The sequence below is a fragment of the Fringilla coelebs genome, assembly GCF_963513975.1.
Source record: "Fringilla coelebs genome assembly, chromosome: 3".
NCBI lineage: Eukaryota > Metazoa > Chordata > Aves > Passeriformes > Fringillidae > Fringilla > Fringilla coelebs.
Window position 1 is genome coordinate 100,799,214 of NC_140030.1, and position 17,462 is coordinate 100,816,675.

The 17,462-nt window shown below is 49.2% G+C and overlaps 2 protein-coding genes across 3 annotated transcripts; one reads left to right on the plus strand and one right to left on the minus strand.

Moving 5' to 3' along the window:
* The first annotated feature begins 575 nt into the window (after positions 1-575).
* Positions 576-15,565, plus strand: GALM (galactose mutarotase). 2 transcript variants are annotated; one of them, XM_084203446.1, is made up of 8 exons: positions 576-997; positions 1,482-1,636; positions 4,522-4,728; positions 6,108-6,189; positions 7,135-7,276; positions 7,370-7,544; positions 8,030-8,141; positions 15,430-15,565. In XM_084203446.1, exons 1-7 carry the CDS (start codon positions 802-804, stop codon positions 8,105-8,107), a joined length of 1,035 nt encoding a protein of 344 aa, XP_084059572.1. In that variant the 5' UTR covers positions 576-801; the 3' UTR covers positions 8,108-8,141; positions 15,430-15,565. The 2 variants fall into 2 exon arrangements, with proteins under 2 accessions (XP_084059572.1, XP_084059571.1); XM_084203445.1 differs by lacking the exon at positions 15,430-15,565 and adding an exon at positions 11,326-12,271 and having other exon boundaries at positions 577-997.
* LOC311152391 (serine/arginine-rich splicing factor 7-like) lies at positions 11,050-17,457 on the minus strand. Its single transcript, XM_084203447.1, has 9 exons — positions 17,392-17,457; positions 16,879-17,059; positions 16,570-16,746; positions 15,607-15,681; positions 15,415-15,516; positions 14,992-15,045; positions 12,894-12,938; positions 12,285-12,320; positions 11,050-11,363 (listed from the first exon to the last, which is right to left on the minus strand). The coding sequence occupies exons 1-9, from the start codon at positions 17,417-17,419 to the stop codon at positions 11,309-11,311; spliced, it is 753 nt and encodes a 250-aa protein (XP_084059573.1). The 5' UTR covers positions 17,420-17,457; the 3' UTR covers positions 11,050-11,308.
* Between the last annotated feature and the right edge of the window lie 5 nt (positions 17,458-17,462).

Below are 17,462 nucleotides of genomic sequence, written 5' to 3' on the forward strand. Positions count from 1 at the left end.
GAGTTATTGGTTCTTTGAACAAATTTTGAAAATGGGCCCTCATAGAAACACAACCATACCAAACTGTAGTGAGATGCTCTTGTGCTTTGCACTAGAGAGGTCAAAAATGTGCACATACACCACTTAAATGTTGCCGGGGTTTTCCCTGCAGACTAAAAATACCTGCAAAGACAGGCACAAGTCGGTATTTCAGAAGATGATGATTTTTAATGGAGCCTGGGTCAGAGCCACAGGTTTAATAATATCAGTACCCTGGCCAGCAAATGCCCTGAGCCTGATTTACAGCACCATCAGCAGTTGCTGCTTTGTGCTTCTTGTGGGGGGGGCTAAGGGAGGGCACAAGCTGAGGAAACAGCATTTTATCGTGCCACACTTTGCACGGGCCATGAAAGTCGTGTCGGTGTGATGCAAGTGGGCTAGAGAAGCTGCTGGCGGAGATGCTTCGGCCTCCGAATATGCGAGGTGGCGGCTGGGCTGCCCGGCCTGGCAGCGCCCGCAGCCTCGCTCCCTCCCCTCGGCATCCTTCCCGCTGCCCCCGGCATCCTTCCCGCTGCCCGCGGCCCTTCCCGGAGGCTGCTGCTCCCGGTTACAGACGTTGAGCTGTCACAACGGTTTAGCGCTCCGCTCCGCCGGACACGGCGCGGCTCCGCCCCGCACGGGAAGGAACGAGGATTGTTCTGGCTGCCCTTTGGAGCTGGGAGTGCTCCGCTCCCGCCGCCATTGCTTCTTCGTCCTGAGCGTCCTTCCCCGGTAGGACTGCGGCTCCCGCCGGAGGTGCCGGTGGCCGGCTTTTAGGAAGCGATGACGACGGTGCGGAGAGAGGCGTTCGGGCGGATGCCTCCGGAGGAGGGAGGCGGAGAGGTGGAGAAGTTCGTCTTACAGTCGGACAGCGTGAGAGTGGAGATCCTGTCTTTTGGGTGCATCATCACCACTCTTGAGACAAAAGGCAGGGATGGGCAGTTTTCAGATGTTGTCCTAGGATTTGACACTTTAGAAGGTGGGTCTTAATACGTTTCTTTGAAAAACAAAATTTAAAAACCCACAATCAGGCAGTTTAACCAGCACTTACTGGTTTATTGCCACACTGCCTGACCTGCTTGTAAGGCGCCCCCCCTCCAGTCATGGGCTGAAGAGATACAGTTTCTGCTGCCTCTCCTGGGCTCGTGGTGGATGTGGAACAGGGACACTGGTGGCAGTGTGCCACTCTGTTGGGGCAGCTCTGAGTCATTCCTTAACTGGCAGTGACAGAGGCTTTTTCTTTAAATCTGCAAAGAATACAAGATCCCATCAGGCGGCGTTAATCAAAGATGCTCAGGACTAATGAGCTGTCTGTCCTGTGAAACGCTGGGACTGCAGTCACCTATTTAGCGCTGGAGAGAAGCAGAGAGAGACACTGAGCCTATAAGCAGGATGGGCAGGTCCTGGAGACTGCTCATCCTATTCCATGGTTCTATTTAACCATGTGCTGTTTCTCTGGCCAGGTTACAGGGGGAAGCACCCGTTCTTCGGCACTGTCGTGGGCCGTGTTGCCAACAGGATTGCAAATGGGAAGTTCAGCGTGGAGGGGAAGGAGTATCAGCTGTTCATCAACAACGGGCCCAACAGCCTGCACGGAGGAGCCAAGGGATTTGACAAGGTGAAAATCCCAGTGTCCTGTCAGCATACAACCAGTGGGGTTGCGGCAAGAGCGTGTGATGTGTTCACCCCTGAACCCTGTAGCATTTTCTGGTGGTTACTGAGTTGATCAGGTTACTGAGTTAATCAGCTCAGAAAGTGCTGTGAGTGCAGAAACAGGGGGAAGTGAGATCCTGCAAGCTGCTGGGTTGGCTTGTCTTTGCCTGAGTTTGCAGGACTCACTTATGTCATCCTTGGATGCTGAGCAGAGGGTTGCTGTGCTTCCTCTGTGTGACTGCAGCTCTGAGCCTCATGAGCCCCTGAGTTCTGACAGGGTTGTTCTGGGCAAGGTGCTGCTTCTGCACAGCCTAGGCTGGGACACAGCAGTGAGGACCTACCCTCAGGAGCAGTGGAGGCTCCCCAGGCACCAGTTGCACCACCCCGGAGTGCATCATGGAATTGTGAGAGTGCCCAAAGAAAGTTTCCCGGGGAACAGTGGTCTGTCCATGCAGACTCATTTCCATCTGCAGTTTCTTGGCTGTTACTTGCCCATAGCTCCTCCCAGGGTCAGAAGGACATGAGTTTGCAGAAACTTATCATTGTTGCTTGCCTGTGACAGCACTCCCAAGTAAGGTGAGAGCAGGGTGGTGCTGCAGATTCAGTCATTGCATCGCCCCCTTTAGTGTTGCTTTCATCCTGCAACAGGTCCCCCAGGCTCTCACTCTGACTCACAGCACAGGGGGATTAGATCAGGCCTGCAAAATGCCCCAGGATCACTGCCTCTCCTTCCCAGCCCTCCTTTATGACCTCCTGAGAGGAAACAACCTTTCCCTGGCCTCAGGGCAATCAGCTTTTTCTCTGTCCTCCCAAGAGCTACTGCTCAAGTCAGGTATTTGTGTACAGATGGTAAGAGCAGTGGAGGATCTCTTCTCTTGAAAGCCTTACTGATAACCCTGCTCCATTGCAGAGCAGGCTAAGAAGTCTCTGCTTTCCTGAAGCCTTGGGTTTTGTTGGATCAAATGCATTTGTAACCAGCAAGTAGCTGATCCACCATTTCCCCCAAAGAGCACATGAATGTGCTGGTGCAACTGCTTTCATGGGGTTAATGAGATTTTTTTTGGTGAAAGGAATCCAGGCTGATGGGAAAAAAGCCAGAGTGTCTGGAAAAAAATCACAGTGTGAACTGGCATCAGGTTGGGATGAAATGCTCCTCAGCAGCCTTAGAAAAAAGGGAGTACTGGGGATAGCTTGGCTGTTGTACCCCCAAAGAAGACAGTTTGGTTGGTTTAAAGTTTCTTTATACACCCTGACACCTGTGATCTGCCGCTGAAAACATGCATTTCCTCACACCCAGGGCTTCCAGGCTATCTTCTGCAGGCAGGGGATGTGGTCTCTTCTTCTGCTTCTTCACCTTGCTTGCTTGCTGAAGTCTCACCAGCTTGCTGGAGGCAAGGTAGTGACATCTCCCAGCTGGAGCTTTGTGTCCTCTGGCCCACAGGGCATGCTTGGACACCAGCCCAAGACCCCCTCCAGCCAGGAAACAGTCACTGTTCAGAGACAGTGAGCCCTAACTGGTCAACCCTAACAAAATCCACATTCTGGCACTTGGCTGTGATTATCTTGGTCATCTTCTGAGCTTTTCCTAATTTTGCAGACATCAGTGCTGCGGTCAGCGTGTGGTCTGATGAGAGCATCTTGCAGCTGCACTTACAGGGCTGGAGTGTGTGACCACACTGCTGGGGGATTTTTGAAAATAACTCTCTTATCTTAGAAAAAAAACCAGTGATACCTGTACATTTCCTGGACTTTAATAGCTTTTTTTCAAAGAACTTAAATAGAAACTTGTACTTAAAACCCGCAGCATCCTTGCTGTAGTCATGGGAGTTGCAGTCAAACTGCACACTGCGTAGGAGGGCTACTCTGCAGCCAGGTGTATTTGTCACCCTCAGGTTCTGTGTTTGGTGAAAATGCTGGCTTCTGACCATGTCCCATGTTGGTGATCTCTGTGTAGGACATGAGAGGGATCAACTCAACAGCGTTGAGCTGGCCCCTGTTCCTAAATCTGTCCACTTTGATTGGACAGTAACTATTCCTCAGGGAAATGTAACACTTCAGAGAGCCTCTTGTTGCACATCCATCCTCCCAGCATGAGGCCCATGGCCAGGGCCAAACATGTTTGGGCAGCTGTGTACGGTGTGCTGGCTTGCTTCCCTTGCCAGCATGTTTGGCTCCAAGCTGAGCACTCTGGCAGGGACAAGAACCGGGGAGGTCCCAGCTCTCTGGATGTGTCTGACAGCATATCTGATACTGTTTAACCCAATCCCAGCCCCTGGGTAGGAGCCCCCAGTGTGTTCTTACACTGTCCTAGAAGCCAGTGCCTGGGTGGCAGCTTGTTGAAGTGGTGTTGCACATGAGAAAATCCATGGAAAGGGGGATAAGTCCAGCTGCAGGGCAAAAATCAAACATGTGGACTCTCAGGCATGGCATTACACAGGCTGGAACAGACCCCCGGACAGGCTGCCAAATTGCCTTCTTTGTTTGGCTGCTCAGTGGGAAGCTTGTTCCCTGCTGGTGGTCCTGGCTGACCAAGTGCTTGTGTGTTCTTTGGAAAGGTGATTGAAAAAGCCTTTGTTTCAGTGCAACATCCCTTGTGTGCCTTTTGTCCCTGTTTTTAGCCCAGCCTAGGGCAGGAGGGAAGGGCACTGTGCTCCCATTCCTGTCCCACCAAGGCCAGCTTGGGGCAGGAGGGAAGAGCACTGTGCTCCCATTCCTGTCTCACCAAGGCCAGCCTGGGGCAGGAGGGAAGGGCACTGTGCTCCCATTCCTGTCCCACCAAGGCCAGCCTGGGGCAGGAGGGAAGGGCACTGTGCTCCCATTCCTGTCTCACCAAGGCCATGCTCTGTGCAGTTTCTCTGGAGTGCTGAGGTGCTCCCGAATGGCGTCCGCTTCTTCCGGCTCAGCCCTGATGGCGAGGAAGGCTACCCTGGTGACCTGAAAGTCTGGGTCACCTACACCCTTAATGGCAGCGAGCTGGCCATCAACTACCAGGCCCAGACCAGCAAGACAACCCCCATCAGCCTCACAAACCACTCGTACTTCAACCTGGCAGGGCAGGTAAGTGTGGGGAGATGGGCCCCATGGAGACACACTGTGCAGGGGAAGAAAGCCTGGGGACCCGAGGGATGGTCATTGGTACCAACGTGCTGGTCTGGGGGCACATCATGGTTTTGGGGATGCAACAATGAAGGTTCTCTCTGTGCGTCATGGGCTGCATGCAGGAACAGGACCGAATCACGTGGATCTCAGCTGAGGACATATTGTCTCAGGGCTTCTTGAACAGAGACATCCAGCTGAGCATGTTGATTCTCCTTTTGTGTGTAACTGGGGAATTTTGCTCTCTCTTCATCCCTTGGAAAGACTAAGGAGGAGGTGCAGAGCTGGCATGCCCTACTGGTGTCCTGGCATTTCTTAGTTGTATTCTGTTGGCATTTCTGAGAGGATGATGCAGGTTGAAATCAGGGCCTGGAGTGGCAGCACCAAAATACCCAGGTCAAAATGGGCAGAAGAAACATCACAGAGCGGGGGTATGAGATAGCCAGGATTGCAGACTAGCAAGGTTGCAGCAGCAGGATGCAGAGCGCTCCCACACACCTGTACAGGGTCATGTCAACCACATGGACAGTGAATTGCAGCTGTGTTTTAATCTCGCAGTTTATAACTGGGCTTGGAGGAAAAGGATCTGAGAAATAAAGTGTTGCTGGGCAGAGCCATAGGATAATACAGTGCAGTCACACTTGGGTGTGAGATAAAGGCCCTTAAAAGTGTTTGTGAGGGACTACTCAGCCCCTCTGGGCAGGAGCCATGCCCAGGCTGCTGCCCTGAGAATGGCTGTGCAGTTGTTGGTGCTGCTGCTCCTAGGGGCGCAGTTAATACCAGCACTTGCAGTGTGCAACTCAGGCATGTTCCAGAGGAACAGAAGACCTTTGGGCACAAAATTGCTCATCAGATTAGATAGCGACCTGAAGGCTCAGCTTTGAGCCTGCTCCCCTTCCAGCCCAGCAGGTTCCCTGCCAGTATTCCTTAGGCTGTGGAAGAGGAGGAGGAGAACACCCCTGCGTTGATGCAGATGAGACAGCAGGATGGGTTGCATTTCCCCTTGCTTGCTTCCTTCCCCTTCTCCGTGCTGCTGTGTGCTCAGTACCCAGCATGTTTTGGCTAGTCAGTCTGCAGGGTGATAGCCCTCAGTGAGGTACAAGTACAGATTGATGGCCTCATCCCTGTGGGGTTTACAGCTCCTAGGCCCATGAAGGTTTTTGCCCGGGCTAGTACCTTTGTCCTGTGCCCAAGATCAAGATGGAATGAGGGCCAGGAGGTGCTCCAGGCACTACCAGATCAGCTGGGGCGCCACTGTGGACTATCACTTCACAACTGTGCTTAGGGCTGCTTGAACAGAGGCTACAGCAGGAATCCCAGCATTTCCCATCCTCCTGCAGGGCTCCCGGGATGTCTATGACCACGAGATCTCCATTGAAGCAGATTCCTACCTGCCTGTGGACAGCACTCTGATCCCCACGGGTAGGTGGTGCAGCACTTGTGGCACCAGGTGGAAGTGATCTTTCTGAGCAGTGTTGGTGGGTGTGGGGAGCAGCACTGCCTGGCAAGGGGGACACACCAGCAGCCAGGGGACCCCAGGCACAGCGGGGCCTTCACCTTTGGGTGCAGTCCCACTGCACATGAGCAGGGTGGGCAGAGCCAGGTGCTGGTAACCAGGTCCAACACCCGCCCCAGGGAGCAGGCAGGAGCAGCTGGAAATGGGGCCAGAGGCACATGGGGTATGAGGCTGTTTTGTGGGTTCATCCAGGAGACAAGCTCCCTGGGGCACCTGGATGAGTGGGTTCTTTGGTCCAGGTGGCTTCTGCTCAGCCTGGCATGCCTTGCTTGTGGACAAATAGGGGAAGAGCTTAAGGCCATACCCAATCCAGTGCCCTACTTCTCCCTGCTGCTTTCACCATGGAGCTGTTTCACATCTTAGTTGTGGCCAGTTTGCTGCCCCTGCCTTTTGCAGTTCCTTCTTGTGTTCCTTCTTAGTCTTGGGGTGAAAGTAAGACTTGTGCAATTATTAAAGACAGACCCTATGTGTGCAATACCCGCTGTATTTTATGGAAGTGCCTGAATTGGAACAGTTTCATTTTTTTTTCAAGGCATTTATTCTGCCCTCCATGCAAAACCCCTCACCTTTGGGTTGGGGTGGCTATTTTGCAGTGTGCTTACCATGTCCTGGGGTTCTTTGTGCTGCTTTATCACAGGACACTGTATTCCCATAGCAGTCTTAACACGGACAAGGGAGAAAGTGCTGGGTTTGTACATATACAAACTTTCATGTGTTTTCTTGCTCATTGTCTGTGCTTTGTCCCTGCTAAGTACAGCAGTGTCCCCAGGAACTGCCAGCTATGCTGGGGGACAAGGTAGGCTTTGCTGGCATGTGGCTGAGTGGCTGAGTCTGCTGTTCCCCTTGCTTAGGGGAGGTGGCCACCGTGCAGGGCACTGGATTTGATCTCCGGCAGCCTGTGGAGCTGGGCAAGCACTTCCAGAAGTTTCACCTGGATGGCTTTGACCACAACTTCTGCCTGCATCAGGGGCAGGATCGACGCCTTGCGGCTAGGTAGGCTGGGACCTTGGCAGGAGTCCCTACCCCTGGAGCCAGGGGGTGCCCGTTCAGTCAGTCCCGTGTCATCCACCACTGACATCTCCGCAGGGTTTTCCACCCGCCCACTGGCAGGACCATGGAGGTTCACACCACCCAGCCTGGCATCCAATTTTACACTGGGAACCACCTGGATGGCTCCCTGAAGGGCAAAGGTGGTGCCACGTACCCCAAGCACTCGGCTTTCTGCCTGGAAACCCAGAACTGGCCCAACGCCATTAACAAGGTGAGCTGTCCATTCCCCTCCCATGGGTTATCTGGGTCTTGTGGCAGGGGACAAACCCCCACCACCCTCCATGTCTCTGGGGCCCTAAATGTAGGAACAGAGGCTGCTTGTCATGGGAGCACTGAAGACACCAGAAGCAAGGCAGGCACAGGTCACAGTGGCTTTAGACAGGGGTCAGTCAGCACAGCAGGGACTGGACCTGTGCAGCTCAGCTTCCCAAAAGTGTGGGGTCTAGAGCAGATGGCCCCACTGCGGCCTTGCCGCATCCTCTCATATCTGAATTGTTTCTCACGGCCTGGATTCGACCAGCGGTGGGACTCACCCACTCAGCCCCCTGGCAAGTGGTGGGTGGTTACACACTGCTGCTGGAAATGGCTGGGGACAGCTGTGGGAATATGCCTTCAGAAGAACAAAGGGATGCAGCCACGCTTTCTGGTCCCACAGAATGTGTTCACAGTCACTGATGTACTGCTGCTTCTCCCCAGCCTAACTTCCCCAATGCCCTGCTCCATCCGGGTGAGGAATACAACCACACCACGTGGCTCGTGTTCAGCACTGCTTGAGGAGAAGGGCTGCTGACTCCCAGCACTAAGAGGGGTAAGTGCCTCCAGCAGCTGAGCCAGAAATCCTGCCAGGTGCCAAACAGAGCTTTTCAACTACCCTGGGTGAATGCATCTTATATGGGAGCCTCTATCCTCCTCTCTGGTTTTCACACATGGTTTCTACTGGCTTTAGCTCCTGTCACTACCTCTGCTGCTGTCTGGTCTGTGCAAAAGTCTCACACTCTGTCCAGCCTCTCACCCTGGGCATTGGGTTTTGTTTTTCAATAAAAATGCACTGAGAACACCTTTAGGGGCACAACATCACAGCTCCAACTACAGCAGGGGAATATCTAGTAATATTCATGTGGAGCATGTGGGAAGGCTGATGCAGTTGTGGTTGTTTGTTACATCTGCTCCTTCCACCAAAGTGCTCTCTCTAAGTGGTGTGCAGTGCTCATGCAGGATAGCTTTGAGGAGAACAGTGTGCTGGGATTATCCCAGCTGGCTGCCCTGGATGCTCTGGTTAAACTCCTATGCTCTGTCTTGGTTGCTGAAGTAAAGTGGCCACAGCCATTTAGTCCTGCATATACAACTGCAGGAGAAAATCCATCATCCTAACACTGTGTTTCCACATGAAATCTCCAAAATCCTGGATCAGGGAACTATGTGATGAAAACCTCCATGTTTCTGAGGCTTCAGAAGAATTGGCACAAGCCAGGGGATGACAGGACTATCTTATTAGTGAGCTGATAGCCCACTCCCCAAGGAAACCGGCAGACAGTCCTTGCATTAGGCGCTGTGTCCCACCTCCTGCCATGCTGCTGCACCCAGGCTTGCGGCACTTCACCAAGCTTCCTCAGCTGCAGAGATGCAGGAATGCCCTTGCCCCCAGGGGAAGTGCCTGGCCATTGGGCTTGCAAATGTGGCAGCCCTGTCATAGTCAGTTCTGCCACCCTGACACCGAAAGAGGGCTCCCCCGCTACTCTCCTGCGCGCGCAGGTCACATTGTCTGCGAGGGCTGGTATCCCTTGCAGAACAAAGCCCACCAACAGGGAACACTAGGCTGGAAACCAGGGGAACCCCATTTTCCCTGAGAGGGGAGTTTGCCCACCACACTGGAGACCTCAAATATACTTCCCTTATCCCCCACCCCCGGCCAGCCTGTGTGGGGTGTGCACATCCTGCCCAGAGGCACAGGTTCACAGCAGCACCTGTCCCACAACGCACCCCTGTGTCAGGGCATCTTTTCCAACTGCTCACAAACACTGCATGGAATTTGTGGTGAAATGCTACCAAACTCAGGCCAGAGCTCGATTTTGGACAGCACAGCTGCACAAAAGCACAGATGCCATCTTTGTCACTGCTCCCCCTCTGCACCTTACAAAGTGCTGGCTGTCCTTTGGAGTGGCTGCCTGCACCAGCACAGCCCCGCTCCTTGCTCAGGTTCTCATGTGTGGGTTTAGAAGAACCCCAGCCCCCCCCCGAGAGATCCAAGGCTCTTCTGCTCAGTCTTCCAGTGTCTCTGGGTACTGAAAAACAGGTACTAGTAGAGCTGTCGTGTCAGTCTGCAGGTTTATTGTGGAGCAGGTTTGTCTTGAGAGTACAGAAGAGAAAAGGTGATGAAATTCCAGAGCAGTGTGCCCCTCACCAGGTACACAATGCGCAACCAGTAAAATATTCCAAACACTTATCACAGGCTTCAGGCATTTGGGCTAAATCACTGCAGGGTAACATTTGTGTGAGCTCTGCCACGGTGGGATTTGGTGAGTATGGCCAGAGTCCACCTGTAACACCAATGACTATGGTGAGCCCCAGAGAGAATCCAGGCACAGCAAGGACCAGGAATAAAGGCCAGAGGATGCTGCAGCAGAACAGCACCTTCAGGATCTGGACTGTTGACTCATCTTCCAGAAAAGCTCCATGCAATCATTAACAGGAAATCTGTTTCTTGAAAACCATGTGTTACCCCATGTGCAACAAAATCACCTTGTAACTTTATTTAAGCTGTTCTGCTGTGGTTTACACAGTGGAAGCAAACTGCTGATAGAGTTCATCAGAAGCCTGAACAGGCCTGGCTTTCCATTTCAGTGCTTACTTGCTGCTGAAACTGGCCTTTATTTCTGCTAGACAGCCAATCCCAGCAAAAAGATGTTTTTCACTCCTCTGCCTACCAGTTTTTTGTTCACAGTCCAGCATTGTTGCCAGTCCCTTGCTGTGTTGAAGTGCTTTATCATGCAATTCCTTCATACAGAATGAGGACAATTTGACACACCTATACACAAATAATGACTCCTGCAGGTTGTATATTTGCTGTAAGAAACTGGGATCATTCAACAAAGCCATCTCCAGGATATGGGCTGCTTGACAACCATACCAGTTTCTGTGAAGGTTAGAACTCCTGAAGGCAGCTGATAATCTTGAATTTTAAGGATCTTCCCTCAAAAAAGGAAAACACGCCTTGAGGTGTTTTAAAGTTTTCTTTACATCAAGAGCCCAAAATGCAACAGGTTAAAGTAGCAATTGTCAAGTTATTAATAATTTCTATTACCTTTAAAGGTTTCAGCAGATGTTATTTGCTTAAAAGATGTGTTTTGGAGGAAAGTTTATCCTTAGATTTTTGAGGCATCTGGTATCAACAGTCAAACACCAGAGAATGAGCTTTGCAGAATAAGCAGATCAGGCAGAAAAATGAATGCCCACTAAATATCAAGGAATGGAAAGGGCATATGCAAATTTTTATCCATCTGCAGACAGAGATGGATTTTAAATTCCATTTCAAGGAGAAGAAGAACTAATCCTTTTCACTGAAGACCATTCAACAGTAGATGTGAAAAGTGACTACCTTGAGAAGATACCAGCTGGGATTAGTGATTCCCATTTTAGACATTTTTCATCCACGTTAGATGGCACATAGCTAAAATTACCCAAATGTTAACAGAAGCAGCAGGGCTACTACAGAGAAGTTTTAGTTAAAAATACACATTTTATTTCAATGTGCCAATAAAAAAGTCCCACATTTTCATATCACGGGAAGTTAATTCATACAATAAAAAGAGACCTGTGCTAGTCTATTGGTGTGACTAACTCAGAAGACCCAGATCATGCCAAATTTTAGTTGATATACTCTTCTATCTACATTCTTACATTTACAAAGACACCACAAAATCCCTTATAATAATGTAAGCAAAATAACTTTCTTCCTAAAAGATTAACTTCATAACTTTAATCCATTCTTTCAGGACTTGCACTCCGTTGAGGGCTTCCTGATGGTGAACGGCTGAAAGGAAAACAATCCACAATTAACATTTCAGTAGTTGCTTGGGAATCACAAATACAGGAAAAAGCAACAGGAGTATACCCAGACTCTGACTTCCTTTAAGCATTTTTTAATAAAATAACTAATCACTACTGACAAAAGTTAATGGGTTGATGATCTGGAGATAACACTTTTTTTTCTTTACTGTTATTTTTAAAATGAGATCACTTTAAGGCCATCCAAAGGGTATTACTTACAGTGATCTCCAAAGGGGCAAGATACTTCTTCACTGTTCTGATACAGCAGCTTGTCAAAACCTATCATGGTGATCACTCAGCATTTATGAGCACTTCTTCATGCCCTTGTGATTGTTTAACACTAAAGTTGTAAAAATGAACTATTAAAAAATTCCAATCAGGGAAAAAAATGCTGCTGCATCTGTCACTCCACATATTCTACACATTACTCTGTGCATATACTGAGAGAGAGAAAACTATTTACTGACTTACTGTGAAAGAAAAAAAATAATCTAACAGCAGTGAACATAACAGGCCTGATCTTCCATTCCTGACTGCTGTGCCAGGGTACTCCACTCTACCTTCCCCAATGTCAATGTAGCTTTTAATGAGACTGAAAGCTGATTTCCTATATTTATTCTATGCTTTAAGCTCATCAGTCTCTGTGCAATAAAACTGTCACTGAACCACAAGAAACCGGGGAGCAGACAAGAAGACACTGCTACATAACCCTGAGCATTTATCAGCACATACACATATTACCATATAGAAACCAACAACCACACCATTATTGCTGTGAAAGAGATCTCAGCAAAATACCTTTCCAGTACTTTGCTACAAGCAGCAAACTCCTCAGCAGAGATCAGTGCAGACACTACAATGCCAGCTCTATGGAGTCTATGCTATTAGTAGGAGACCAACGTACCTTCTCTTTGGAGATGGTGACCGGGACTTTGACCGGCTGCCAAAAGAGAATAGCAACAATGCAGCTTCAACATCAAATCAACTTTTATGCTTAAAAAAGCCCTAACCTATCAGAAAGCAAATTATAGGAATCTAGCCAGGTCCTTCCAATGGTAGTTTTCAGATCAACTTTTACTCTGATGGGGATTCCCCACTTATTTAGTTAGCATGGAGATGCATTTTAAGCAACTTTCTTCAGCAGACAAACAGAAAAGGGGTGGTACTCAGGTGAGGCTTTGAGAAAAGCAACATCACCAGACTGCTGTTTTATGAAAAGCATTAACAGAGCTCAAGGTCTTTATCTGATGGATAGAAAAATTTAACAGAATGGGGACAAAGGCACAAAAAATTAGTACTATGTTGGAAACTACCAAGAATTAATGAAAACCCAGAGACAGGTAAGGAACACACTCCAAAGAGCTGCAGAGGAAATGCTGTAATTTCTGTCATATCACATAGTGATTAGCTGGGGACTCATGTTAGGGGGATATTTTTCTAAAGGACCAGGCTTTGTTAATCATGCAAACCTAAATTTGAGATGCTACTGCAGGCTCCATGTGTGTGTGCTCACCTCTTAGCTGGCGAGCCAGACTTTGATCTGCCATGAGACCTAGACCTGCAAGAAAAAACATAGCTCAGCAGGGAAACAGAACATGCAGGTTCCCACATTTGGGACAGCAGGATTCACACCCAGTGGATAAGCACTGTCATGCTGAATACACAGAATCCTGCAAGTTTCCAGGGTTTTGCCTGCAAAGGTTCCAAAGAAGTCTTTTTACATGGATGCTGCACATGTTGCTCTGTACTTTGGTTTGGTCTCTAGCTGATGACCAGTGTTGGCCAATGCAGGTGGCAGGAACACAGAACAACCCAAATCCTGACCAGTATTTTCAGAGAGCTAATAAAAAGCCATGCTCTAAACTTGCAGGTTTTGTTAGACTTGAGCAACATCTGTCACTGCAGTTGCAGACAGCTCATTCCTAGAAGTATATTCTCTGTAAAGTTCATCTTATATATCCACTTACTTCAAGTATTTTTTTTAATGTTTGAACTTAATCCTTATGAAAAAATACGTGGAAAATGTCCACCTTTGAGGCTGCTGCACCACAGGAACACTAATACTGCCTGAAAGCCTCACTGAAATTCTGAGATCCCCCAAGAAGTGTTCTACATTCCACATCCAAGTCTTTCCACAACAATTTCCAGTGTGAGTTGTGACACTGTCAAACCAGCAAATGTCATGTACTCATTTAGTTGGTCTCCCTCATGAACCCAGAGCCTGTCTCTGGGTGCAATGCATTCCTTGGACTCTTCTGTAAATAAATACTCTTTCAATTACATTAGTACAATTCTTCTGCCACTTCTGGCTAGCTGTAACTTCCTATGCCTCAGTCACTTAATCCCTATTTACAATGCAGAGTGTCACACAATAGTCCAGAAGTGTCACTACAAGTATCCTTAACCCTGCAGAAAACCAGCATGGTACCAAAAAGAGTAAACAATGGTGGTAAAACCAAGATGTTTTCCTCTTTGAGAGTCTACTGACTGCAGCTGTTTCTGGCTCATCACTGACAGTGAACAGTAGTAAGCCATGATTAAGTCATGTTGGAACAACCAGTACTAAGATTCAACATGGTTTAGCCACAGGTGTACCCAGCCAAAGAAAAGCACTGCTCTACTGCCTTGGGCAACCGTCCTCTCTCCTTACCAGCTTCTGGACTATTTGTGTGAGTTTCTGCTCTTAAGTAAGCCATCTGGTCTTCATCTCTCCCTTAAAACTCCCATCATTGCTTGCTGTCCATCCTCAGAAAATGCCACCTTCAACTGTGGGCTTTTCCACCTGCTCCCTTTAGCTGAAGCTATCCTCTATTTTCCTGTGATTCTTCATGGTTGACTATTCCTTGTTTCCAAGAGCAGCCATTAAAACCAGCACAGCAGACACAGGGATAGGCTGGGCCATAAGCAATTCCATATCCAGAGCAGAATTTCCATTTACTCTTGTTCTTGTTGAGGACACCCAGTCAGCCCTGCTTCCAGGACAAGGTTCCACAAAGCACAGGCTGCTCTTACTTACTATCAAGTAAAGTTTAAGGGAACAAATAGCATCCTGCATTCCTTTAAATCTGACTGTTACTCTTGTGACACGTTTATTGGTACAAAATAATTCTGACAGGTGTTTATCACAAATCAAAATCTTAAAATCAGCTCCTGCAGACTGACACTGATATTCAACAGAGCTGAGTTGCAGAATTGCAGCTGTAACACTCAGGACACCAGCAAGCCCTTCAAGACTTGCTGGCTGCAGACAATAAAACATAAACACACTACTGGAAGGGCATCCTGGTTTCTCAGAAAAATAATGGGAAGAATCCCAATCCTGTGTGTGCTACACAAAGAAAAAGAAACTTTTGAGATTAATTCTACATTTGTTAGCTGTTAATGCAAACTGATCAAACCAGTATTCCTGATGACTATGGTGACCTATATGTTAGTGGTGTGCAAAAGAATAAAAAGAGGAAGAACAATCTTCTGTGCTGCTTTTTAAAACTACAAACCCCTAGATTAGTGGAGGAAAAACACATCTTTTCCTGGAAAAAAAACTTTAACAGTTGTTAGAGAGGCTAACGAGACTTCTAAGAAACTCTTGCCAACTACCTATAGTCACGTACCTGCTTCGGGGCCATGTAACAGATCTGGATCTAGATCTGGATCTTGATCTAGACCTGAAATTAAAAATTGAAATAAATTAAAAATTGAAATAAACTCAAGAAGAAATTATGACAATTACAGCACTATATAAATTAAAATCTACATGTGAACTTCAGACCTACATGATCATAGACCTTCATGATCATTAGACATTTTACACAAAGAAATTCAGTCATGAGAGATGCCACTATCTCAAGGTAAGGTCTCAAAACTCATTAGTACGTCTGTGAATTTAACTAGGATTATCAGAAACTTTTAAAAGCAAGCTGACTTCTAGAGGTCAGCATATTTGGAAACCTGCTATCCAATACTTTTTGGAATCTAATTAAGATAAAAAAACACCAACAAAAATAATTCACACAGTAAAAATTAATACTAATTACCTTGATCTCTTCAAGGAACCCGACCGGGACCGGCGGGGAGACACGGACCTAGACCTACGAGGAGACACGGACCTGGACCTACGATAGGAAGCTGACCTGGACCTGCAAAGAAAGCAATTCCAGGAGTTGTACAAGTGCAGCTTTTTCGAGGCAAAAGAAGGCAACAGGAATAAAAGACAAACTCAAACACACCTCCTACCACGGCTGCGGCTGCGTGACCGGGAATACCTTCTTCCTCGGGACCTCGAGCGGGATCTGGATCGGGACCTGGGTTTAGGTTAGAAAAAACAGGTATCAGCAGACAGCTGCAGCAACCCACACATGTGAGGCCCTGCTGAAGTCAAAACTTTTTTCAGACAACTAAAGAACTAGCATCTGTCAGTTGGAAAAATGTCTGGGCCTACTTGTCTTGAGCATTTTTACTACCTAGAAAAATGTTAAAAGCTGAATTACATTGCAGAATTACATTAGAATAGAAAACACTGTAATGCGTATTTAAAATAAACCTTGCAAGTTTGCAGGTCGACCCTCTTTGGCCCAAGGTCTAGCAGATCTAGACGATCTAGAAGTATCTATAGGCGAGCGCTGCATCTAGGTAGGTGTTCTCTTCAATCTAACGACGATCAAACTGACAGCCCAATGAGCCAGGGTGAGGCTTGATTGACGCAAGAAGATTTTTCTAGGTGGGAATGTGGTCAATCTGGTGTTCCTCTTTCTAAACCGGAGGGGGGCCCCAATTGAAAGCCAAATTTACTGTTACGGCGGTCACCGTCTCAAATTTTCTGCCCTTAAAGAATAAGGTGAAGCTACGTGTAGATGGCTCGAGGGGATCTGGCCTCTTATGCTGATCACCTCAAGGTCTAGGAGGATCTTAAGTGTCGGATTTGCAAGGCGCCTCAGCATGAAATCTTAAGGCTCGTGACATTCTGAATCAAGGCGACTGACTCAAACGAAGAAACCTGAAAGGTTTTGACCAGGTTGATTATTAAAATAGTAACATTTGATAGAAATAGCAACAAATTGTAATATACACCTATACATTTATTCTACCGTTAAAGTTTAAAGAAAACTGGTGTAACATTGTGTTCTTTGCTAACGAGAACTACACAAAAGCGAGCTGGCGAAGCAACGAGGCCACCCCAGCCCCGCACGTACCTGCTCCTCCTTCGCCGGCTATAGCGGTGACAGTCATAGGCATAGTGGCCTTTCTCACCACACTCGTAGCATCTGTCGTTGGGGTCGAAGGGGCGCCGGGCTGGGGGCCGGTCGTAGCGGGAGCGGCGCGGCATCCCTGTGGATACTTCCACTCTGACCCTGGAGCCGCAGATCACCCTACAACAAGTCCACGAAGGCTCTGGGTTAAACCTTTCACTCCACGATAGAACTACAAAAGCACAGGGACCAGCGAGATTAAGCCCGCTTCTCTCTCAGAAGCCTCGGCAAACACGCGAAATGGACACGTACTTCCCGTCAAGTCCACGGACAGCATCTTCAGCATCCCGGGGATCTTCGAACTCCACGAAGGCGAACCCCGGCGGGTTCCTGGCGATCCACACAGTTCTCAGCGGTCCGTAATAGCTGAATGCTCTCTCCAGCTCGCCTTTGCCGGCGCCCGTGCCCAGGTTCCCCACGTACACCTTGGTCTCTGCGGGATCGGACCGGGGGTCAGCGCGGGGCCGGGAGCGGGCAAGGGCTCAGCCCCCGCCCCGCCCTCCCCCGGCCGCCGCCATCTTGTCCGCGCGGCCCCTTCCCGCCTTCACCGCGAGCGCCGCGCGCCCGGCCGCGCGCCCTCCCCCACGGCCGCTGACGCAAAATGGCGGCGGCGACAACGGCAGCGGCGGCCGCATCGCCTTCCTCCCCTCCCCACCGCTGCCCGCCGGTCGCTAAGCTCCCCGCCGTAATCGCCTCTCTCTCAGACCCGTCTCGCCTTCCCGCCCGCGCAGCCGCCCGCCGCCCGCGGCCCCCGCGAGCTCTCACCGCCTCCATAGCGGCCGTAACGCGACATCCCGACGGCTCCGCCGCCCGCGCGCACGCGCCGCCTCACGCGC